The sequence below is a fragment of the Leptodactylus fuscus genome, chromosome 1, assembly GCF_031893055.1.
Source record: "Leptodactylus fuscus isolate aLepFus1 chromosome 1, aLepFus1.hap2, whole genome shotgun sequence".
Taxonomy (NCBI): Eukaryota; Metazoa; Chordata; class Amphibia; order Anura; family Leptodactylidae; genus Leptodactylus; species Leptodactylus fuscus.
In genome coordinates, this window is record NC_134265.1 from 214262287 (window position 1) to 214289024 (window position 26738).

The following is a 26738-nucleotide window of genomic DNA, read 5'->3' on the forward strand; positions in this document are numbered from 1 at the left end:
CACTCAATGAAATACCTGGGTGTTCAGATCCCTTCTGATCCTTTTGCCCTGGTTGCCCTGAATTATCTCCCTCTACTCGAGAAGGCCATGGTGGTTTTGAGGACCTATGGGTCTCCTGGGTTGTCATGGCTTGGCCGCATAAATGCCCTGAAGATGGACGTTGTGCCCAGGCTTCTATACCTATTTCAGGCCCTCCCCGGTACCTAGACGCTTTTTTACGATCCTTCAGACGATATTCGGTAGATTTGTCTGGGGCCCCTCGCGCAGCAGGATTAAGTTCCGTTCCCTCACACGTCGAAAGGCTAACGGCTGGACTTCCTGATCCCTTCTTATATTACCGGCGGTCCTGCTACGTCTCTTCGACTGGTGTTTCCGTGCCTCGGATAAACAATGGGTCTCAATAGAGGCAGATGTCTCTCCACTCTCTTCGCATCCTCTATCCACATGGGTTACCGTCTGCCACGCGTCCTCTTTAGCCAGAGTCCCTGGCCCCCTAACCCCTCTCTTTCAGAACAATATGTTTCCCCCGGTTGTACTGCTCGTCGTTTCCTCTTCTGGTCAGCCAATGATGAAGTTAGGCTGGGGTCCATTGCTGGGTTCTCTCCCCTGCCATCTCTCGATTCACTCAGTGTCTCTTCCCCTGCCTCCACTTTGTCATGGCTGGAATATAATCAACTCACTGAGTTTTTTCGTAAGTTTTCCCTACATCCCATACTCTCCATTGCCCCGACTGCTTTAGAGACCGCGCTTCTTCAGTCGGTGGTGCCAACCCATGTACTTTTCTTCCTCTTTGACATCTTCCTGACAGCTGCTACCCCGGGCCTTCCCCCTTTCACCAGGGCGTGGGACTCTGACTTGGGCTTCCACTTGTCTGCTGCCGATTGGGTGAGATCTTTCCTGTTTGTCCACAAATTGCCTCTGCCCTGTAGTGCCCAGAAGAAGAACTTTAAAGTCTTATCTCTCTGGTACTGGTGTCTGACCCTTCTGCATCAAATTTACCCCACTGTGCCTGACGTGTCTTGGCGCTGTGGAGCTGCCGTGGGATTTTCTCCATTTATTCTAAGGTCACTGGTTGCTCTTTGCCCCCCTCCCTTCAGTTTGCCCTCCTTTCTCTCATTCCAGGGAAGATCTCCGCAGTCAAGGGTGACACTTTCTCGCGGCCACCAGGGCGTTCATACCCCGCCACTGGCTTAGTACTGTGACGCCCTCTTTGACCGAATGGGTCCAGGAGCTTCTCCTCATTAGGAGGATGGAGGTCTTGGTCGCAGAAGATTCTGTGGACCCATCTAAATTTGAGACCCTCTGGCTGCCGTGGGTTGTGTTTCAGGAGTCGAGAGAGTTTTCTTCCCTTTTTGCTTAAATCCCACCTGATAGCTCCCTTTCCGGGACCTCTGTGGACACCTGTCTCTTGACTTGTCTTCAAGCCTACCATTGTCTATTGCCTCCCCTTTTGTTACGTGTCTTTGTGTGTGTTGTCTTTCTTTGTTGTCTCTTTGGCTCCCCGGGTCGCTTTGACTTGTGGGTTATTCTCTTAGTGTTGGATTTATATTGTATATTATTGTACTGTTTCTGTGCAAGTCTCTGAACCTTTCCCTCCTGGGCACTGATTTGCAATTTCACTTACGTTTTGTGACATATGTTGTTGTATTGTTTTATTTGTCTGAAAAATTAATAAAAATGTGTTTACACCTAATGGCTCCATCACTGTTTCCCATACAGTATGGGGGATCAGTGAAGAGGCCACTGTATGGAAGGACTAGTGAAGTGGCCATAAAAAATTTGGCCCAGACAACCCCTTAAAAGAAGTTGTCCGTAAACTGGAGTGAACACAGTGGCAGCCGCCAGGCTGGTGTAAAAATAAAAAAGGGGAAAAAAAGCAGACTCTCCTGTCCCCAGCACCCCGTTTTTCCTCGCCTGTGTCTGTTCGGTCTCATGGCAGTGCCTCATTTCTGAAAATCCTGTACCTAATTGGTCTTAGCAGTCACATGAGGTGCAGGACTCCCAGCAAGGAGGCGCCAGCAGGAGACTGAATGGACACTGGCAGCGGACAACGGAGCGCCGTGGACAGGTGAGTATGCTTTTTGTTTATTTTTTTATTTATTTTACACCTCCCGCCTGGAATATGGTTTGCTCCAATTCCTGGACAACCACTTTAAAGGATTTACGAAAAATGAAGAATCCGGCATCCACGTACATAAAATTCAAATGCTTTATTTTGAAAACATTAAAAAGGCACACATGTGCTGAAACGCGTCAGCCGACGTCATTTCTCTATGGTGTGTTCGGGGGTAGGGAGTGTTGTTCACTGATCGTATGGACAAAACTTTTTTAATGTTTTCAAAATAAAGCATTTGAATTTTATGTACGTGGATGCCTAATTCTTCATTTTTCGTATGAGACACTCCGAGTCGACGGGGATTTTTTCATCCGGGCACCCGATCATCTCTCCTGAACCATGAGTGTGGATTCAGCATAAGGATGTATTTGATTGTGCACATGATACTCTGACATGTTATTACAATAAGAAGGATTGTGATTATATTACCTGAAGCACAAAATCATCCGGGATTCCACAGCAGATTGAATCAACTTTGAATTGTGAATATTTATTAATTATTAAGGACAGTTTCTGTATGGGCTGTGATATCCCTTTTTTCCCTTTTCCTACCAGTGCTAAACTTTAAAGGATTTACCCATCTTTCTAATATTGATGGCCTGTCCTTAGGATAGGCCATCAATATTACATCTGCGATGATGCAACAGCCTGGACCTCTGCAGATCATTTTCCATGACAGTGCGGCTATAGGTAATGGTAACATTTCTAGGCGCCATGCTGTTCACTTGCCATACAATGTGTAGCAATAGGTTTAGGAAGTTCAGTGGTGCACATTGTATGGCAGGTGAGCAGCATGGCTCTCGACATGTTATTACCTTTAGTTGCCGTGTCTCAGTACTGCTGATCTGCAGGGTCCTGGCAGTGGGCCCCTAGGAACAGTTCCACTAATGTGCCCTAAATAGAATAAGTCCGACACTGGGGTTGTTCAGCTCCTGATTGTTTACTTTGCCATCTTTTAAAGCTTTAATATATGACCCAGATAATCAAGCTCTCGTTCTCACTCTCCACGTGTTTCATCCCAATACTGTCATAAAGTTCTCTCTGGGCAGATTGTAGAGATGATGAAGAATCAGCTTTACCACACATACACCCAAATCAACAACAAAATTCCTCTGGCTGGTATATACAGTACATTTTCTGGCTTTTCATTAGAATAGAATGACTCTCTATACACTGGGACAAGATAACAGTACGTAAGTAGGCATACGTGTGTGTGCTATATTGGGAGGGAATAAAGACAAGTAATGCTAGATTCATATCTGTCAAAGGATCTGATTTTATATTTTATGGTAAAATAATGTAATCTGTAACTCATTCATGCAAACAAGTTAATGTATGATAGACCACATTCTGTCCGGTCAAGCTCTTCTGTGTATGACCTGCTTTATTTTATAAAATGACTTATACTTTAAATAGAACTTGTAGCCTATCCTTGTTCAAGAGTTTAGATTTGGAGTAGTGACAAAAATGTAAAAAAATTATGATGCCCTCTATTGAGATGTATTGGTATACCAATTCCAATGTATTCAAATTATCATAGGATCATTTTTAAATCTATTACCATATAGATTAAATTCAAATCAATTAAAATTTTATTTCACATTATTTATGAATTCTATCTTTATTTTCTATATGCAAAGCTCCACTGGGTATTGTCATGCTCATTACTGAGAGGGACCCGTAGTGGATAGTCTGCTTCTAAGTTATTTATTTTTATACTTTATTTTTATAAATACTTTTTAAATTACTGTTTATTTTTAGCTTAGTTTCATCTATTCAATAGGCCATCGGTATGTGATAGGTGAAGGTTGTACGCCTAGATGACGCATCAATCAGCTGATCAAGGGACGGTTGGAGTCAGAAGAAAGTATTACATTCTATAGCCCTATTACTTGAATAGAAGAAAAGCTGCTTTCAGTGCCCAGAGGCAGCTGCAGGATCAGCTGATCAGTGTAGGGTCCGGGTATCAGACACCCACCAATCAGATAGTGATGAGCTTTACTATCAGTATGAACAATGCATGGTGGCCCTTTTAAGATTATTTATTTATTTATTTATTTGCTGATTCTGCTTCAATATCCACAATTTTGCTGCTTCTTAGAATTATGTGATTTGATACACAAAGGTTGAATTTTCAGGTAATGGTCATGCCAGAGGGAGCAGATGCTTTATCAAGACCAAGCCCTGATTATCCCATGTTGCCAACAATCCCTTTGTCTGCATTCTCAGACCCAAAGAAGGCCAAACCAGCATCATATGGATCAAAGGTTAGTATTTCATGATACAATGTATAGAAAATGGGGACAAGCTAGCAATAACTTAATTCTGAAAATGTATGGTTTTCTGAACTGCGTACACTATTTTACAGGATGGCAATAAGGAAAGTAGCAAAACATCAAAACCACACAAAGTTACAAAAGAGCACAGAGAGAAGATGAGAAAAGATTCTGAAAGCAAAATCAAAGACACTGATATTGGCAGACAAGTTAAGGAGTCCTCTTCTTGTAGAAAACCTACAGAGACCAAACCTTCCAAGGAAGAGAAATCAGCTGTTAAAGTAGCCTTTAAGGAACAAAAATTAGCTTTAAAAGAGCCAAAGATGGAAAATATGTCTCCGAAAGGTGGTCCACCTGAGCCCAAGCCCTTAAGTAAAAGACCACCAAACATAGATTCTCCTAAATCTAGTAGCAAGAAACTGAAAAAAGGAAATTCCAAAGGACTTGCAGTTTCTGGTACTTCCCCTCGAGGACCTCCTAACTCCAGTAACACTATAACCACCAACTCGTCATACACAGAGAAGAAAATGGTGAAGGAAAAGCCAGGAAACAAAGCTGATAGGAGCAAACCAGATACTGATGTAAAGAAGCCAGTAGAAGATGATTCCAACTCTGATGATGAGGGATCTTCAAAGTCAGAGGTAATTATATTGTCCTGTTTCTTTCTTGAGGGTGATGGCATATGAACAATCTATTGGCTTTCTCTTTTGCAGCACAGACAAAAATTCATTGTTGACAAAGCAACATTTAAGGTTGTTTTGCCACTAAAGACATTTATTCCTTGCCCCCGGCATAAGGAATAAGTGTCAGATTGCTGTACTCCAAGGTCCCATCCTGTCTGGAAGCCTCATAGCCGTTAATTAGAACGCACGTCGTGAAACGTATTTGCTTTGCATTCACATGTAGAAGACATTTATGAGGGACTTAAAGGCCCTGTTTTACTGATCTGACATTTAACCTCTTTTCCTGTGGATATGGGATAAGTGTTTATAATGGCAAAGCCGCTTTAAACCTCTTTGCGTTGCGACTCAACAGCACTTGTAATGTTTGTTCGTTAAACAGCTTTAGGCCTAATGCACACAGCAGAGCTGTATGCAGAATGCCATATAGAGCCGCACAATAACAAGAGTCCTTGCAACTCTTAGTTGTAGTCATTTCATTCAGCTTCATGTGGTTTTTCTAAGGCTAGTCTCACACAGCCATGTTCAGGTTGGAAAGAGAGCCCACATACTGTATCAGCTAGATTTATGGATCCAAACAGGGTAACTTGAACTGAGTTATGTTAAAGCCAATAAATTAGGACTATACATAAATACATGAACCTGCTTTACTTGCATATTTCACTGGGGGACACAGCACTTTGAGGGGGGGTATAGACCTGCCACTAGGAGGTCAGATCCTAGGAAAATGAGGCTGACTGCTCCGCCTACACAGTCTATACCCTCTCACAGATGCACTAAGGCAGTTTTGAACCTAGAGTCGTTGGAGGCAGTCACGGCCTGACGGTCTTTCTTTCTTATACCATTTTTCTTTCTCTTTCAGTGTCAGGGGGTTGTCAGCATGCATGCCACACTAGACCACCCCCTGTGGGCACAAGCACTATTTTCTAGAGCAACTCGCAGTCACTCAGTCTCCATCCTTTATTTGCTGCATCAGCGGCTGGAGATTCTGGTGACCCCACTACTACATGCGAGGTATCACCCATTGATACCTGATAGTGCCGTTCTGGTTAAAGAGAAGTTGGTTCTCTCTTCTCAGTGAGCTGGCCACAGAAGTCCCGCAGATCTTGCAGATAAGGCTGGATCCACTTCAACAGGGTCCTCTCATGTATCAGAATTTGTACCATCTTCATCTGTCAGCATGGATTCTGAAGGGTCCTTCCTGAGATCTCAGGGCTTATCTGAAAAGGTAGTTAGGACCCTTAAAGCCTGTAGGAAGCCAGTCACCAACGCCATCTACCTCAAAATCTGGAAATGGTTTTGCTCGTGGGCTCAAGACTAAAATCTGACCTATATTAGGGCTGTTCAGAGATGGGCCTCAGCCAGAATACTCTAAAAGTGCAGATCTTGGCACTCGGTTTCTTGACACTCAGCTTGCGGATCAACGTTTGGTGGCAAGATTTTTTAGAGCAACGGCTAGACTCAGACCTCCCAAGAGATCTCTGTATCCTCAGTGGGATCTCTCGGTGGTTAAAATTCCTGTCCTGGAAGGTAGCTTTCCTGATCTCTATCACCAGTGCTAGGCGCTTTGGGGACATTCAGGCCCTTTCTATTAGGGAACCTTATCTTAGAATCACAAGTGACAGGATTTTCTTAAGGCTAGATCCAAATTTTATGCCTAAAGTAGTGTTAGAATTCCACATAGAGCAGGACAGGATTTTTTTCAAATCCCTCCTCACCAAAAGAAAGGGAGTGGCAGGCTCTGGATGTCAGAAGGGCAGTGGTTGCCTACTTGAAAACTACCTCCTCCTGCAGGAAGGACGACAATTTATTAATTAAATTTGGAGGTAGAGATAAGGGGCATAAGGCTTCCAAAACTACCATCACAAGGTGGATTAAGTTGACAATCCAGCAGTCTTACCTTTTAAAGAATCTAGCAGAGCCAGGGAACATCAAAGCTCACTTAACTAGGGCAACGTCCTCCTCTTGGGCTGAGAGACGGGGAGCTTCCCTTGAGCAGATATACAAAGCTGCCACTTGGGCTAGCTCACTGACCTTTGATACACTACACTACAGGTTAGCTTTAGGTTCTGTAACTGATATAGCCTTTGGACATAAGATCCTTTCGGCGGTAGTCTCGCCCTAAGAGCCTGTAATTTGGTATATCTCCTTGTGCAGCCGTCATGGTGGACATTATGGAAAACTGGATTTAGACTTATCGGTAATGTTGTTTCTATGAGTTCACCATGATGGCGTCTAATTACCCTCTCTAGTTAAATATTTATATGTGAAACAACATGCTGTAGTTTATAATTTAAATAATCTTTCCTCTGTAATTTGGTAAACACTGATGTATGGTGGTGGGAGTGATGTATTTAACGAGTCTCTCAGTTCCTGTCACTACAGAGGGTCAGAGGTCAACCTCCTTGTGTAGCCTTCATGGTGAACTCATGGAAACAACGTTACCAGTATGTCTAACTCCGGTTTTCGCTGTTCTACTCGCAGAGTATCCAGTCTCCTTCTTTTTTCTTTTTTTTTTTGGATTCTTCACAAGGACAAGGTTATCCATTGCCTTACATAGTCTTTTCTTCCTAAGGTGGTGTCTTCTTTTCACATCAATGAGGACATTGTCTTACCGTCCTATTGTCCTGATCCCAAGCATCCTTGTGAGTGTTTCCTTCACTGTCTGGATGTTGTCCGGGCAGCCAGGTCTACTTCGCTCTTATGGGCCCTTTTCAATGCTCCGATGCTCTATTCATTCTTCTAGATGGCTCCAGGAAGGGCTTGCATGTGTCCAAGGTTTCCATCTCCAGTTGTATTCGGTCTGTCATTTGGAAGCCTATTGGCTTAGTGGTAAGGATCCACCCTTGTGTGTGACGGCTCACTCTACCAAGGCTGTTGATGCCTCCTGGGATGTTCAGCATCAGGCTTCTGTTTCCCAGGTCTGCAAGGCTACCTGGGCTTCTGTGCACACTTTGGCAAAATTTTACCAGATCCTTTCTGTGTCTTCTGCCGATGCCAGCTTGGGTTGTAAAGTTCTGCAGGTTCTGTTTTTCCCTCCCTCTGGTATTGCTTTTGGATGTCTCAAGGTGCTGTGTTCCCAAGTGAAATATGCAAGAAAAAGGGATTTTTTGTACTCACGGTAAAATCCTTTTCTCTTCGTTTCACTGGGGGACACAGATTCCACCCGTTATTTTTTTCTGCACAGAGTTTTTTTTTTTTGTGTCTTCACAAGTTTAGGACTTATTGTTGATTGGTTCCATATTCTTTTTTAGGACTCTCCTACTGCTTTGGTACAAAACTGCCTTAGTATACTATTAGTGAGAGGTATAGACTGTGTAAGTGGAGCCAACAGCCACAATTTCTTTAATATTGGATCTTATGGAGGTTGTACACATTCAAATAGAATTATAGTATGGCCCAAACATCTGTGAATGTTTTACTACAGCTCTGAACAGCTTGGGACGGTGATGCATCCCAAGGTACATGTGCATGGTACAATGTACATGTGTAACTACCAGGGATGCAGACATTGAGGCTTCTATGGGACCCATCAGTGGGGCCTGTTTCCACTAAAACCTTGGGTGCAGTTAGTGATAACTCCATACCTCCCAACTTTTGAAGAACCGAAAGAGGGACAAAATGTGCGGCGCGAATAGCGCACCGCGGCAAATTTAGCCCTGCCCACTTTTGTGTTGACTCCGCCCACTCATTAATTTTTCATGTGTCCGCACACAGTATAATCCTCCTACAGTCATCCGTAAATTATATGTCCCCCCTCTCTCTCTCCCCCAGTTTCATATACACCCTTCATCTGCCCCCAGTTTCATGTCCCTCTTCCATCTCTGCCCCCAGATTCATGTCCCCTTCCATCTCTGCCCCCAGTTTCATGTCCCCACATCTCTGCCCCCAGATTCATGTCCCCTCCATCTCTGCCCCCAGATTCATGTCCCCTCCATCTCTGCCCCCAGATTCATGTCCCCTCCATCTCTGCCCCCAGATTCATGTCCCCTTCCATCTCTGCCCCCAGATTCATGTCCCCTCCATCTCTGCCCCCAGATTCATGTCCCCTCCATCTCTGCCCCATATTCATGTCCCCTCCATCTCTGCCCCCAGATTCATGTCCCCTCCATCTCTGCCCCAGATTCATGTCCCCTCCATCTCTGCCCCCAAATTCATGTCCCCTCCATCTCTGCCCCCAGATTCGTGTCCCCTCCATCTCTGCCCCCAGATTCATGTCCCCTCCATCTCTGCCCCCAGATTCATGTCCTCTCCATCTCTGCCCCCAGATTCATGTCCCCACATCTCTGCCCCCAGTGTCATGCCGTCCTCTCCTTCATCTGCCCCCAGTTTCACGTTCCACCTTAGTGTACACATTACACTTACCTTCTCCTTCGCTCCCTCGCTGCTCTCTCCGCGCCTCACTCTCTCTCTCGCTGACAAAGTTGTAGACGCGATGTGACTTCATCACATCGCGTCCACACAGCCAGTAGATGGTGGCAGCGGCGAAGCAAGGAGCTGACCTGTGTCAGCTCCTTGCTTTAGCCGCGTATGTGTTCAACTCAGATCTGCGTCCTCTGGATTGGGACATACCTCCCTCCAACCGGGACCGCGGGACACGTCACCAGAATCGTGAATGTCTCGTGGAAATCGGGACGGTTGGGAGGTATGGATAACTCCACAAAAGACCATTCCTTTGAAAAGATCCCCATTTTAAAGTCTGATTTATTTATTTTTTCAGTGAAGATTGTCTACCCATTATACTGTATGGAAGTTTTCTCTCTTTTTAAGCATACCACACCACTCAAACACCACTTTTTCATCAATTTTAAGCTTTGTGCTGCACCAGAGGAACAACAGGGGGGAAAAAAAAGTCACTAGCATCAGGTGGGAGGAGGGAGTCCTTGTCATCCTCAGTGTGTGGAAACTGCAATCTATCACTTCGATCCTGAGCAAACATGTGTAAAGATCTTGGTTATGCCAGGACAATCCTGTGACCCAGGATACAAATGGGACAAGTTTTATGTAAGCTGCACACCAACATTTGCATTGTTACCAGGTGGACCAAGATAGGGTTTTCCTATCTAAGAGTTTCTCCCGTCTTATTTTTCCTTGTTTCAGTGTCAAGTTAATGGGTGGACTTAGCCTGTGTTATCCACAGGTCAAGCCAGCAGCATGCTTCGACTAAACTACAAATTGTTATATCTGGATTTACATACAGAAATAACAGGCGCTGTTCTAAAGCTTGTCAGGAGTCAGCAGCAAAATGCGTTTTGAAGAGCTGACAGAAGGATCCATTACCTGTAAGTCACAGTACAGAGAGGAGAATAGAGCTGGCAGTGTATTGATTTACCCTTTCAAGGGTCTCTGGAAATTTTGCACCTCTGGCTGCCAGAGCAATTTTCACAGTATTGAGATGGATAAATCAAACCTAAAATCATCCAACCCCCCATACCTATATATTTTCTTAAAGTAGACACCTGCAGCATTGTCAGAATGCCACTTGATACTCTACACGAACAGGTACCTTCATGCAATTTTGATTTAAAGTGAATGTTTTATGAAAAAATGCAAATAAACGTATATTAGTTGCTAAAAGCGGAAACCAAACAATAAATTATATGCACAAAACCTCCTAAAAACAAGAGTTCAACATGTGCAGAGTTCATTCATATCACTACGGCCTAAACCCGCATGCATGTGTCTTCAGAAAATCACTAGAACTGGAAGGAACAAAAATCTGCTTTGAAGGTGGAAATGTTAAAAAAAAGTATCATCATTTAAAATGTAGGGATTACACACTGTGAAAAGCAAGTGAACCCCTAAACCCTATATATTTTTTGAAAGTAAACAACCTGAAGATTACATATGTCTCAATGGGTCATCAAATAGCCACATCCACCTTCATGCAACCTTTTGACAAACACAAATAATTTATGTACACATATTTAACAACAATATTTAATAATAATAATAATAATAATATAATAATAAATTTTTATTTATATAGCGCCAACATATTCCACAGCACTGTACAATTAGTAGGGTTCAAATACAGACAGAAAGATACATTACAAAGAAAGTCATTTCACACAATGGGACTGAGGGCCCTGCTCGCAAGAGCTTACAATCTATGTGGTAGAGGGCGTGACACAAGAGGTAGCAGGGGCGGCATTACTTATACAGTGGTCAGACAATTTTGTAATAGAGGTTACTGACATTACACAAACATAAAACATTATGAGCGGTCACCAGTCGTGTCCTTTAACATGTGAAAGGTGCTTGGACATATAGTTAGCCTTAAATGGCATCATATCATGTGGGGTAATATGGGAGCTGGGACAGAGGATGGTTGAATTTGGGGGATTCTAATGACGGTACAGGGTGTTCATTGGGGATTGGGATAGGCTGAAAAGATGTCTTTAATTTGCGCTTGAAGCTGTAGAAATTGGAAGTTAATCTGATTGTCCGGGATAGAGCATTCCAGAGAAGTGGTGCAGCTCGGGAGAAGTCTTGTATGCGAGCATGGGAAGTCCTGCTAATAGAGGATGTAAGTGTTAGGTCATTGAGTGAATGGAGAACACGGGTTGGGCGGTAGACAGAGATAAGGGAGGAAATGTAGGGAGGTGCGGCATTATGGAGAGCCTTGTGGATGAGAGTGATAACTTTATATTTTATTCTATAATGTAGCAACTGGCACAGACCAGAGGCATCGCTGTAGCGTCTAGACTGATAGATGAGTCTGGCCACTGCATTCAGAATAGATTTTGTAGAGGGGAGAGTTTAGTAAGGGGAAGACCGATTAGTAAGGAGTTACAGTAGTCAAGGCAAGAATGAATCAGAGAGACAATAAGTGTCTTTAATGTATCTCTGGTAAGGAAAGGGCATATTCTGGAGATGTTTTTGAGGTGGAGGTGACATGAGCGTGCAAATGATTCAATGTGAGGAGTGAAGGAAAGGTCTGCGTCAAACATGACCCCGAGGCAGCGGGCATGATGCCTAGGAGTTATAGTAAGGCCTGAGACTGCAATGGATATATCAGGGACCGATCTATTAGATGGTGGAAACAGTAGTAGTTCAGTCTTAGAGAGATTTAGTTTCAGATAGAGCGAAGACATAATATTTGAGAGAGCAGAAAGACAGTTGCTGGTATTCTGTATTAGTGCAGGGGTGATGTCACGGGAAGATGTGTATAATTGGGTGTCATCAGCATAAAAATGGTACTGGAAGCCAAATCTGTCCAATGGGGGCTGTGTAGAGAGAGAAGAGCAGGGGGCCTAATACTCATGTTCAAGCTCACATTCAGATACAAAATATATTAAAAATAATAGCTTAAGGTGTAGACAATGTGTATATACAGTGTTGGCCAAAAGTATTGGCACCCCTGCAATTCTGTCAGATAATACTCATTTTCTTCCAGAAAATGATTGCAAGCACAAATTCTTTGGTATTATTATCTTCATTTAATTTGTCTTCAATGGAAAACCACAAAAAGAATTGTCAGAAAGCCAAATTGGATATAATTCCACACCAAACATAAAAAAGTGGGTGGACAAAAGTATTGGCACTGTTTGAAAAATCATGTGATGCTTCTCTAATTTGTGTAATTAACAGCACCTGTTACTTACCTGAGGCACATAACAGGTGGTGGCAATAAATCACACTTGCAGCCATTTGAAATGGATTAAAGTTGACTCAACCTCTGTCCTTTGTCCTTGTGTGTACCACATTGAGCATGGAGAAAAGAAAGAAGACCAAAGAAGTGTCTGAGGACTTGAGAAGCAAAATTGTGAGGAAGCATGAGCAATCTCAAGGCTACAAGTCCATCTCCAAAGACCTAAATGTTCCTGTGTCTACCGTGCGCAGTGTCATGAAGAAGTTTAAAGCCCATGGCACTGTGACTAACCTCCCTAGATGTGGACGGAAAAGAAAAATTGCCGAGAGATTTCAACGCAAGATTGTGCGGATGGTGGATAAAGAACCTCGACTAACATCCAAACAAGTTCAAGCTGCCCTGCAGTCCCAGGGTACAACAGTGTCAACCCGTACTATCCGTCAGCGTCTGAATGAAAAGGGACTGTATGGTAGGATACCCAGGAAGACCCCACTTCTTACCCAGAGACATAAAAAAGCCAGGCTGGAGTTTGCCGAAACTTACCTGAGAAAGCCAAAAACGTTTTGGAAGAATGTTCTCTGGTCAGATGAGACAAAAGTAGAGCTTTTTGGGAAAAGACATCAACATAGAGTTTACAGGAAAAAACAAAAAGAGGCCTTCAAAGAAAAAAACACGATCCCTACAGTCAAACATGGCGGAGGTTCCCTGATGTTTTGGGGTTGCTTTGCTGCCTCTGGCACTGGACTGCTTGACCGTGTGCATGGCATTATGAAGTCTGAAGACTACCAACAAATTTTGCAGCATAATGTAGGGCCCAGTGTGAGAAAGCTGGGTCTCCCTCAGAGGTCATGGGTCTTCCAGCAGGACAATGACCCAAAACACACTTCAAAAAGCACTAGAAAATAGTTTGAGAGAAAGCACTGGAGACTTCTAAAGTGGCCAGCAATGAGTCCAGACCTGAATCCCATAGAACACATGTGGAGAGTTCTCAAAATGGCACCCTTCAAATCTCAGGGACCTGGAGCAGTTTGCCAAAGAAGAATGGTCTAAAATTCCAGCAGAGCATTGTAAGAAACTCATTGATGGTTACAGGAAGCAGTTGTTCGCAGTTATTTTGTCTAAAGGTGGTGCTACTAAGTATTAGGCTGAGGGTGCCAATACTTTTGTCCGGCCCATTTTTAGAGTTTGTGTAAAATGATCAATGATTTGACTTTTTTTTTCATTCTCTTTTGTGTTTTTTCATTGCAAGCAAAATAAATGAAGCTATCAATACGAAAGAGTTTGTGCTTGCAATCATTTTCTGGAAGAAAACGAATATTATCTGACAGAATTGCAGGGGTGCCAATACTTTTAACCAACACTGTATACTATATGTACCGCAAACATTAACTAAAACAAGAGCTCGGACTCCCAAAAACACTAATACAGAAGACAAGCAAGATTTCCCTGTTATTCATTAATATGTTAAAAAGCTATACTGCACCTAGCAGACTGTGATACCAAAATCTAACTTTTTGAGATTGCACAGCATACCGTATATAAAAACAGAACTTAATATTTCACATACACAACCACCTTCATGCAACTTTGTAGCAAACAGAGATTACAAACAAAAATTGCACAAAAATTCAAATTTGCCAAAATTTTGCAAACAAAATGTACTGTCCAAAAAACTGCAATATGTGAGGCGTTCATACATTCCACACATGTATATATTTGCGGGTGTTAAAGAAACGCCAAAATCACAGAAATATGCCAACCTATTTTGTGCATGCAAATTAAATAGGACTTTACATAAAATATTATTTTCTATCCCCCTCAGGTATGGACAGGATTTTTTTTTTAGCCACTTTTGTGCTGAGTCTTCCTATCATTAATAACCAGTGTCCCGGCGTGAAATTTTCACAGAATATTCGTTTTCATGTATTAGATGAATTGGCAATAATTAGAGATGAGCGAACAGTGTTCTATCGAACTCATGTTCGATCGGATATTAGGCTGTTCGGCATGTTCGAATCGAATCGAACACCGCGTGGTAAAGTGCGCCATTACTCGATTCCCCTCCCACCTTCCCTGGCGCCTTTTTTGCTCCAATAACAGCGCAGGGTAGGTGGGACAGGAACTACGACACCGGTGACGTTGAAAAAAGTAGGAAAAACCGATTGGCTGCCGAAAACATGTGACCTCTAATTTAAAAGAACAGCGCCGCCCAGGTTCGCGTCATTCTGAGCTTGCAATTCACCGGGGACGGAGGTTTCCGTCCATTTAGCTAGGGCTTAGATTCTGGGTAGGCAGGGACAGGCTAGGATAGGAAGGAGAATACAACCAACAGCTCTTGTAAGAGCTAAATTCCAGGGAGAAGCTTGTCAGTGTAACGTGGCACTGACGGGCTCAATCGCCGCAACCCAGCTTTCCCAGGATCCTGAATGGAATACACTGACAGTGTATTCCCGTATACCCTATATATACACCCCAAATCCCCGTTCCAACGGTGTGCCCCCCCACCTTCACCCCAGAAATACCCTGCAAGTCCCCTAGCAATAGAATTGGGGCTATATACACCCACTATTTTTGCTACTGCCATATAGTGCCATTGTCTGACTGGGAATGCAAAGAATATATTGGGGTTACAAATACCTTCAAGTCCTGCCACTGCCATATAGTGCCAGTTTCTCACTGGGAATTCAAAGAATATATTGGGGTTATAAATACCTTCAAGTCCTGCCACTGCCATATAGTGCCATTGTCTGACTGGGAATTCAAAGAATATATTGGGGTTACAAATACCTTCAAGTCCTGCCACTGCCATATAGTGCCATTGTCTGACTGGGAATGCAAAGAATATATTGGGGTTACAAATACACTCAAGTCCTGCCACTGACATATAGTGCCAGTTTCTGACTGGGAATACCTGACCGACACCAGCTCTGCCCTCTCCGATCCCTCTGTGCTCTACAGCCTACACTTATTTTCTCATCTTTTTTTCTGCACTGCACATCTCTTGCCTACTTCCTTTAGGATGTGGGAAGTGGTGGTCTCAGTGCTGAGAAACACATCTGAGTCCCCCATGCAATATGCATTAAGAGAACCCTGGAGCCTACCATAGCATAAAGCCTGGCTAAATGCAGAGAAAGATTTTGGACCACTTCCAGAGATGGTAATTTCAGCGCTGCAGTTGGCAATGGATGGTGTAATGGGATTAGCTGAGGGATCGCTGTCTTGACCACTTTTTGGCACAAAATGAAAGTCCAATCCAGCCAAGTATGGTGCAAGGATATGATGCAAGGACACCTACATATCCGTCTGTGACACATTGGGGAGTTCACCCTCATCCGCCCTTTTGGCCTGCACCATAATGCGCCTCTTCCCAGCTAAGCTAAGCGCTGAATTTAGGGACCGCCTCATGTTTGGGGGAAAGTGCTGGTGTGGACGGCACAGTGAGGTGGCGCAGTAGACACTTTGCCCAAAAAGGGCAGAGTGTCCCCCAGCCGGGACTCCAACATCTCCTGGGCCAGATTTTAGGAGATGAGGCCGTTGAAGTCTTGGGCATATGGGTGGGTTGCGCTGTACTTTAGCATGAAATGAAAGGCCTGGGAGATGGGGAGTTGCTGGGAAGAGGCGCATGATGGCGCGGGCAAAAGGAGAAGTGGCAGGAAAAGGGGAGGATGAGGGAGAAGTCAACAAAGTGGCAGAGGCAGATGAAGTGATGTCCTGGCTCGTCCTCTGGAGTGCATCGCCAGCACTGTGAGCAGAGGCAGTGGCATGAATGGCGGGCGACGTTTGTCCTGCCGTTGCTGCCTGCCACTGATTCCAGTGCTTGGATTCCAAATGACGGTGCATTGAAGTGGTGGACAGGTTGCTCTTCTCAGGGCCCCTACTCGATTTCGAGAGGCAAATTGTGTAGACGACACTATATCTGTCCTCGGCGCATTCCTTGAAAAAACTCTACACCTTTGAGAAACGTGCCCTCGATGGGGGAGTTTTTCTGGGCTGGGTACAAAAGGGAACATATTCGGACATTCCGGGTCTGGCCTGGCTTCGGCAAAGCAGCTGACCTCTGCCTCTGGACATGTCTCTGCCTCTAGCTACCCTTTTTGGTGCTGCACCTGCCTCAACATCCACACTACTTTCCCAGCTTGACATCCGCCTTGTCCAGGTGGGGTCGGTGTCCTCGTCGTCCACCACCTCCTCTTCCAACTCCTGTCTCGCCTCCTCCTCCTGCACAATGCGCATGTCAACTGGCTGCCCTGACAGCAACTGCGTCTCATCGTCGTCAATGAGGGTGGATTGCTGGTCATCCGCCACCATATCGACCGGAGATGGAGGAGACTCTAGTGTTTGAGCATCTGGACACAGATACTCGTCTGTTAGGTCCGTGGAATCGCGAAATGGAGGGGCAGGTTGCGGTACAGTCAAAGGAAGGGAGAACAGCTCTGGGGAGCAGGGACAGTTGGGGTTATTGTTCTGGGAAGATTGGGAATTTGGGGTGGAAGGAGGACAAGACTGTTGGGTAAGAGGAGGTAGAGGCTGACTGGCTGGTGGACAATGTGCTTTAAGCGTTATCCGACAGCCATTGCAAGACCTGTTCCTGGTACTCGGGCCTACTAAGGTTTGTACCATTCAGCCTAGTTAATGTGGAACTTTTGTGCAAAGCGCAGAACTTAGGGCCTGCCTGATGTTAAGGGACACACGCTGGTACAAGGCTCAACTAAGTGCCAAAAACACTGCTGGTGCAAGGCTCTACTCATGCCAAGGGCCTCAATCTCTGCTGGTAGCTCAGCTTAAGGTCCTGTAACTTTGTTTGGAAGGGCTCATGTTAAGGGCTAGAAAAGTGAATTTTGGAAGGTCTTACCACATCACACACACACACACTCAAAATGACAGTTAAGGGTGAGGGCTTTTGGATTTTCCATTGTCTATTCCATCCGTGGTTGTCATGGGGAACGTGATTTAAAGGGGTGGTTGTTACTGTTTGTTGAGCTTAAATTGGGGTTTGTGTCCATCCATTTGGGGAGTAAAGAAGGTTTCCAGGTATTTTCCCACTTTGATAGAGGTTTTTTGGAATGTGGAAAGTGTGTAGTTGTTAGGCTGTGATAGTGGGGTAATAGAGGGTCTTTGGTGTGTTAGATGCCCCCAGACATGCTCCCCCTGCTGTCCCAGTGTCATTCCAGAGGTGTTGGCATCATTTCCTGGGGTGTCATAGTGGACTTGGTGACCCTCCAGACACGGATTTGGGTTTCCCCCTTAACGAGTATATGTTCCCCATAGACTCTAATGGGGTTCGAAACCTGTTCGAACACACGAACAGTGAGTGGCTGTTCGATTCGAATTTCGAACCTCGAACATTTTAGTGTTCGCTCATCTCTAGCAATAATCTTTTGTAACACACTTTTCTACACTATTAATTATATATGACCTTGAACTGAGACCACACTGAGTTACTTCATATAGATCATCCTTGAACTGTGGTGTGCTGACAATCTGGAGTTAATAACAGCTTGCTACTCAGATTTAGAAAATATCCCCTTGATGAGGAAGATATTGATAAAATAATTCACCTAGAGCACCTATATTAGTGTAGATATGTATTTTCTATCACTTTTGTGTGTATTTCTTTAGCATTTCCCGCGACTTCGTACACGGCGCCCCCTCCCCGCGACCCACCGGCGCGCTGTCACTTGTCAACAGCCCTGCTTTCCCCCCTCTTCCTCTTTCTCAGTACACTGTGTTCCAAATCATTATGCAAATAATATTTTATCATATTTTCAAAAATTACATATATGAATTGCAGTCATTGTAATTTTCCAGTCATCAACTATTAGGGCTAGTTCACACGTGAGTATAAGGGGAGGTTTTTGACAGCGGATTTCGCGTCCAAAACCTCCCCTTATAATGGTGGTCTATGGAGACCGCCGGGCTTCTGTTCTCCGCTAGCGGCGAGCTGCTGCTAGCGGAGAAAAGAAAGGACATGTCCTTTCTTCAGGCGGAAGCCGCGCAGGCTCAGCCGGGCGGCTTCCGCCCCCGGCAGCTCCCTCCTATGTCGGCTCATTCATTTGAGCCGACAGCAGAGGGTTAAGCCGCGACAGCGATGGTCGCGGCGGGCTGGTTTTGACAAGAGAGAGACGCGGCTCGCCGCATCTCTCTCTGTGTCAAAACCCGCGCGGGCAGTTCACGTGTGAACTAGCCCTTAGAGTACAATTGAAAGGTTTTTGAACAAACTGCCTATGATAACAGTATATTTTAATTAAAAAAACAGCACAAAATGCACTCAAAATGCATGTTCTAAATTATTATGCACAGCAGAGTTTTCAACCTTTTAATTTTTATAAAGAACAAAAAAATGGTCATTTGTGAAATTATAAGTATTAGCAGGTTATTACAAACTGAAATCAAACAGTTTTAAAGTCAAAACTTTATTCTAAGTGATGTTACATTTGCACATAGGACCCCTTGTTCGAAAGGAGCTTCTGAACTCTCTTGTCCACTGAATTTGTCAGGTTTTGGATGGTTTTTGCTTTAATTGTTTTGCATGAGGTCTGAATACCCTCACAGAGTTGTTGCTTAGATGTGAACTGCCTCCCGCCATCATAGACACTCCTTTTGATGATGCTCCAGAGGTTCTCAATGGGGGTTGAGGTCAGGGGAGCATGGGAGCTACACCATAAGTTTGTCCCCTTTTATGCCCATAGCAGCCAGAGATGCAGATGTGTTATTTGCAACATGAGACGGTGCATTATCATGCATGAAAATGATCTTGCTGTGGAATGCAAGGTTTCTCCTTCTTCAACCATGGCAGGAAGTGCTGTTTGAGAAACTCTACATACATTATGGAGTTCATATTTACTCCTTCAGGGATCCTAAAGGGGCCGACAATCTCCCCCTGACTCCAGCCCAAAACATTACTCCACCTCCTCCTTGTTGGTGCCGTAGCCGTATTTGCATGGGGTGTCCATTAACCAGCCATCCTCCACTCCATCCATCTGGACCATCGAGCGTTGCACGGCACTCATTGGTGAACAAAACAGTTTTGAAGTCAGTCTTCATGTATTGTTTGGCCCACTGGAACCATTTCTGCTTGTGTACAGTGGATAGAGGAGGTCGACAGGATGGCTTACGTACAGCTGCAAACCTCTGAAGGACTCTGCATCTTGTTGTTCAGGGGACATTGGAGGCACCAGCAGCTTCAAAAATGTGTCTGCTGCTATGACAAGGCATTTTTGCAGTTGCTCTTTTAACCTGTCTCTTTCCAACAGATAATTATGTCTGATGGAAAGAGTCCTCAATTTTCCCTTATCAGCACGCACGTGTGTACTGTGATTCAGCTACATACTTGATTGTGCGATGATCACGATGAAGTGTCTTGGCAATGTTGATTGTAGTCATTCCTTGACCTAAATACTTCACAATTTGTTGCTTCTCAGCAGCCGACACATCCTTTTTCTTTCCCATTTTGGCAGAAAATGTAGGCTGCTTAATAATGTGGGACAGCCTTCTTAAGTAGTCTTGCCTTTAATTGGACACACCTGCCAAACTAATATCACAGGCGTCTGCAATTGCACCCCACAACCACTCTCGCGTGTGCGCCCGCCGTCCTGGGGTCCCCCTACCGACCCAATGCCCCTTCCCGTGTGCCCCCCACTTACCCACCTCGACCCGTGACCCCCTACTCCCCTCCCAAACTCTCGTCCCTTGGGCCCCTCCTTATCCCGTGCCCCTGTTCCCCCCAACCCCCTCCACAAACTCCTGTCCCGCGGCATAGGTAGCAGAGCTGAAACAGCTGGCATTGTCACAAAATGTTTGGCACGCGAGATTGTGTGCGACTGTACACAGAGGCTGCATAGTCGCTGCATGCGGGACTGTCTGGCAGACTCCATAGGTTACATCTGCCAGCAGCCGCTGTGGCACAACAGGCTGACCCGTCATTGTGGCAGTGGCGCAGGTGACCCCTCCCCGGTAGAGGCGGAACTGTTCAGTCCCACAGCGTGCGCGCACAGCTGAGGGACTTCTCGCGCACTCACACTACGGCCGCTTGCTCCGGACGCTCTCATGTTCTCCAGAGTGTACAGCGTCCTCAGCACCGCCCTCACAATGCCGCGGTCCTATCGGGAAGCAGCTGAAGAACAGTGGATGACATAATCTCTGCTCCGTTACCCTAGCGGTATGGCAAATTTGGGGCTAGTGGTCAAGATGTGTGGCCATTTACCGGGATAATATGTAGTCTATGTTTCATTCCAGGTTCCAAGGTATGCATGTGCCAAATGTCAAACCCACAAACACACAAACTTTCACATTTATAATATTAGTAGGAAATATGTAGTCTATGTTATGTTTCATTCCAGGTTCCAAGGTATGCATGTGTCAAATGTCAGCCGAATCCCTGCTGCCATTTTTGCGTCATTGAGGAACAAACATACAAACCCACAATTTATAATATTAGTAGGATAGGATTAGTAGGATAGGATTTATAATATTAGTAGGATTAGTAGGATACCCTGGACTTTTATTTTAACGTACAGTGCCTACAAGTAGTATTCAACCCCCTGCAGATTTAGCAGGTTTACACATTCTGAATTAACTTGGCATTGTGACATTTGGACTGTAGATCAGCCTGGAAGTGTGAAATGCACTGCAGCAAAAAAGAATGTTATTTCTTTGTTTAATTTTTTTTTAAATTGTGAAAAGTTTATTCAGAGGGTCATTTATTATTCAACCCCTCAAACCACCAGAATTCTGTTTGGTTCTCCTAAAGTATTAAGAAGTAGTTCAGGCACAAAGAACAATGCGCTTCACATGTTTGGATTAATTATCTCTTTTTCCAGCCTTTTCTGACTATTTAAGACCCTCCCCAAACTTGTGAACAGCACTCATACATGGTCAACATGGGAAAGACAAAGGAGCATTCCAAGGCCATCAGAGACAAGATCGTGGAGGGTCACAAGGCTGGCAAGGGGTACAAATCCCTTTCCAAGGAGTTGGGCCTACCTGTTTCCACTGTTGGGAGAATCATCTGGAATTGGAAGCTTATGGAACTACTGTTAGCTTTCCACGGCCTGGACAGCCTTTGAAAGTTTCCTCCTGTGCCGAGGCCAGGCTTGTCCGAAGAGTCAAGGCTAACCCAAGGACAACAAGGAAGGAGCTCCGGTAAGATCTTATGGCAGTGGGGACATTGGTTTCAGTCAATACCATAAGTAACGTACTCCACCGCAATGGTCTCCGTTCCAGACGAGCCCGTAAGGTACCTTTACTTTCAAAGTGTCATCTCAAGGCTCGTCTACAGTTTGCTCATGATCACTTGGAGGACTCTGAGACAGACTGGTTCAAGGTTCTCTGGTCTGATGAGACCAAGATCGAGATCTTTGGTGCCAACCACACACGTGACGTTTGGAGACTGGATGGCACTGCATACGACCCCAAGAATACCATCCCTACAGTCAAGCATGGTGGTGGCAGCATCATGCTGTGGGGCTGCTTCTCAGCCAAGGGGCCTGGCCATCTGGTCCGCATCCATGGGAAGATGGATAGCACGGCCTACCTGGAAATTTTGGCCAAGAACCTCTGCTCCTCCATCAAGGATCTTAAGATGGGTCATCATTTCATCTTCCAACAAGACAACGACCCAAAGCACACAGCCAAGAAAACCAAGGCCTGGTTCAAGAGGGAAAAAATCAAGGTGTTGCAGTGGCCTAGTCAGTCTCCTGACCTTAACCCAATTGAAAACTTGTGGAAGGAGCTCAAGATTAAAGTCCACATGAGACACCCAAAGAACCTAGATAACTTGGAGAAGATCTGTATTGAGGAGTGGGCCAAGATAACTCCAGAGACCTGTGCCGGCCTGATCAGGTCTTATAAAAGACGATTATTAGCTGTAATTGCAAACAAGGGTTATTCCACAAAATATTAAACCTAGGGGTTGAATAATAATTGACCCACACTTTTATGTTTCAAATTTATTAAAATTTAACTGAGCAACATAACTTTTTGGTTTGTAAGATTTATGCATCTGTTAATAAATCCTGCTCTTGTTTGAAGTTTGAAGGCTCTAACTTATTTGCATCTTATCAAACCTGCTAAATCTGCAGGGAGTTGAATACTACTTGTAGGCACTGTATATCAATAAAATCTAGTTTTAATCACGCCATTTATTTGAGATTAACTAAATTTATCTTCATGTAGCCTTTAGAAAGGCTATTGTTGGCATACTTTTTGTTTCAAATATGTGGCCGGTATTTTCATGAAAAAGGTATGCTTACAATAGTCTTTCTAAAGGCTGCATGAAGATATGTTTAGCTAAAATTAAAAAATCCCAATGATAGACTCCCTTTAAGCTGGGCAAGATAGAGTGGGACTCAATTACACGTTTTCCATGGTGCCCCATGGCTACTTGTTATAATCCTGCACATGATCTGTAATCTCGCATGTGACAGTGACAAGAGGACATCCTCTACGTCTGGAGGAGAGAAGGTTTCACCAGAAACATAGAAGGGGATTCTTCACAGTAAGAACAACGAGGCTCTGGAACTCTCTGCCCCAGGAAGTGGTGATGGCGGATTCACTGAACAAGTTCAAAGTGGGCCTGGATGCCTTTCTTGAAGAGAAAAATATAACGGGTTATGGTCTCTAGATTTTAAGGACACGTTGATCCAAGGTTTTATACTGACTGCCAGATTGGAGTCGGGAAGGATTTTTTTCCCCTGAAATAGGGCAATTGGCACGAGCCTCATGGGGTTTTTTGCCTTACCCTGGATCAACACTGTAGGGGATTGTAGGGTTATAGGTTGGACTTGATGGACTCATGTCTTTATCCAACCTCATCTACTATGTAACTATGTACCTATGTATGTGCAAACAAGAAAATTCTCCCTGGTGTCAGCATTTGAAGGCTTGATTAGCATGCCACCTCTCATAGTGGCTCTTCATTTACCACTATGTTCATTTAATATGCTGAAATTAAAGTTGTAGCAAAAGTAGAGGTAATCAGTATACTGTATTCAGTCTATATGCGATTTCATATACCACGGAATCTAGTAAAAATTTGTATACATTAAATGTCTGCTCCCCCCCCACCCCAACCAATGGGACCCTATGGTTGATGGATTCCATTCCATTAGAGGCATTCATGGAACATATATGTATATTATTATAAAGCGTCGCTAAACCTTCAGACAGCTTCCGTTTTTTCTGGCAGTTTTTGTGTCAACTAATTTTGCAATATACTTTATTGCAAAATTTTAACTACTTTCTGTGAAATTCTGCACCTCTTTTTTTTCTTTCCCTTGCTTCTGTATTGATAGCTGTTCCCTGCTTTTCGCTGTGTACTGAAGAACGGGTAATCTGTAAAGTAATGAGAAATTTAGGGGAGGGAAGGATCTCTTCAAACTGTTATATCTCAGGCATTATAAAACATGATTTTGGTGTCTTATGATTCTCTTCTTTCATAAGACAGGAACTATGAAGTCCTATCTATTCTAATGTTATTCTAATACTATTTTAATGTTAATACTAATTTCTAGAGATGTCACTGGTTGAAAACACAGTCTGCATTAGGAAATTAATATGCAACTGAGTTCTGGAAGTAATGCAGCATTAGAGCGCCATATTTTTTATGGAGCTGAGCCTTAACTATATACTCAGCGTGACATAATAGTACGGCTCAGAATGGGAAAAGGTTAAACGGTCCCTCTTTGACATTCAATAGATGTAACATAGGACATAAGAGAATAAATTAAACTTCAAAGGGGTTTTCCAGGATAAATCCATATTTTAGTCACAAGACCCCCATGCCAACCTCCAACTTCTAAATTCCATATATTATCAATATCTGTTGATTTTTTTTGTAATATATATAGGCCATGTGACATGTTTGCATCTCCCACAACATCAGTGGAAAGTACCCAGCCCCTTTGTACTTACCTATTCTTCCTGGCAGCTCCGAACCCATGACGTGTACTTTAGTCATGGGAATATATCACAGTATAATATGCCACTATGGCGCAAATTATGCTGTGCAGAGGCCACTGTGAAACATTATATTATGCAGGACCTCTGTGGAGGATATTATACAGTACAGGGGCCACTGTGAAGCATTGTACAGTGTGTGGACACTGTGCAGCATATTATATTGTGTGGAGCCACTGTGGAACGTATTATACTTTGAGTGGGCCACTGTGGAGCATATTTTATTGTGCGGGGACCACTGTAGAGTGTTATATACTATGAGGAGCATTTTACTGTGGGGATATGGGCTCAAAAGTGTTTGCAAAATTACAGCTAAAGGAGAAGGTTATTGAGTAAGTGAGAACTAGGAGTCTAAAAATAGCTAGTGGGCAGGCTAGTTAGGGAAGCAGGGAGGGGGTCAGCTCTGAGTGCAGCCAAAAGAGTCAAGGGAGTTGTAGGAAAGGCATGGAACAGGAGGATGCCAGGAGCTTCCAGAGAACCCATAAATCACTCAAAACACTGTTAAAAGTATATGGGTGCACTTATTAATAGCATTAACAGACCTTTTTTGAAAATTATTTTTTTGCCCAGTAAACACCTTTAACACACAATCAAAATGCGGGCCAGTTTGAAGGAATCAGGATCACCTGTTTCTTTTCTTCCTGGATCTTCGCCAATGTCCTGTGATTGAGTGGAAGTGGAGTATAGTCGTAGAGGAGACCCAAGGCCAGAAATGGGTCAGGGAATCCACTACTCTTGAGTGGACAGAAAAAATAACTCTAGAAGCTAGCAGTTCGGTCTGGATGCAGCGGGCCACAAGAGACTGGAAGATGCAGGTGTTTACATTTAAAGTTGACAACAATTAGAAGATAGGTTAAAAAGGAAGAAGCAGTGGCAAAGAAAAATAATATTATTTATAAATAATACATGGCCTTTATTAGTTCATTACAATGCAAAAAAAGGTTGATCAATAAAAAAATGTATAATGTAACAACAAAAAGGAACAAATAGCCAGCAATAGATATTATTCCTGAGCACTGGTTGAATTGTGAGATACGAGCAAAGCTTTACACTTAACTCCTTTACCGAATTCTCACATCAAAGAGGGTTCCAGGGCCAAAAGTGCTTCTCAAACTGCTGACAGTTCCCGCAGGTTGGAAGAGGCGTCCCTCAGAGAGAGGTCCCACTTTGCACCTATGAGGCTGATGTGTGAGCCCCCTAACCCTGACAATGCTTATCTTTGGTAACAATTATGGGATTCTGGAGTCACTAAGGGACACCCTTTGGATATTTCTTCTCACCTGCCACCAGCAAAGGGAATGTTTGGTCTTCTAAGGAACTATAATACCCTTGTCCAGAGATGATGCTCGTCCCATATTGGGAACACTAAGGATTGCAGCATTCTTGTTTGGACTTGCGCCCATAAGATGGCAGGAATGGTGGCAGTTAATAAGATCAGAAGGTTCATCACCTCTCTAACAGAACCCGACTGAGCTAACATAATAAAAGCAAAGGCTGGAATGATGATGTAGCCATATGGTGCCAAAAAAACGCACCACTGCAGATCGTTTTCCGGAGTGGCGCTAGTAAAACCAAGAGGAGCTTCCGGCACATCACACGCATGGCCAATTGATCTTTCGCTAGGGTAAAAGAAGCAAAGAAAAAGGGGTTTCCTAACCCCAGGCGAGCCCCTAAAGGGAACATCCAACCGAGCCCCAAAGTCCCCACAAGAGGCCGGGACAGTTGCACAACGTAGGCTTACGCCAAGACAAAATTTGTAAAGTATATAAAAAAATTTATTAATGACACAATTACTGCCAGAATATTTGTCCGAAAGTTTAGTTATGCTTTAAGGGAGACAATAAACATTCTGTGAACAGAGGCTTAGATCTAACTGTATGTTCATATTTTCCTCTAAATATTTTTTTCTTTCTGATGTTTCTAGTCTGTTCCTTCAAGTCCATCAAACAGCAGCTCGAGTTCAGACTCCAGCTCAGAGTCAGACTTCGAACCCTCACAAAACCACAGCCAAGGTATGCATGCACTGTACAAAGAAATCGTTCACCTACTGACTTTCTTTTAAATTCCAGGAAAGTTGAACTTTTTTTTTTTTACTTTTACTTTTTTTTTTTTACAAT

General features: G+C 43.9%; 1 protein-coding gene across 2 annotated transcripts in view; it reads left to right on the forward strand.

The window, feature by feature from the left end:
* MLLT1 (MLLT1 super elongation complex subunit) overlaps positions 1-26738 on the forward strand; it is a 260650-nt gene that overhangs the window by 87197 nt on the left and 146715 nt on the right. For both annotated transcript variants that reach the window (XM_075283405.1, XM_075283412.1), the window contains 3 exons: positions 4255-4383; positions 4485-5033; positions 26546-26633. In XM_075283405.1, the coding sequence (XP_075139506.1) occupies positions 4255-4383; positions 4485-5033; positions 26546-26633 (766 nt within the window). The remainder of the gene's footprint in view (positions 1-4254; positions 4384-4484; positions 5034-26545; positions 26634-26738) is intronic.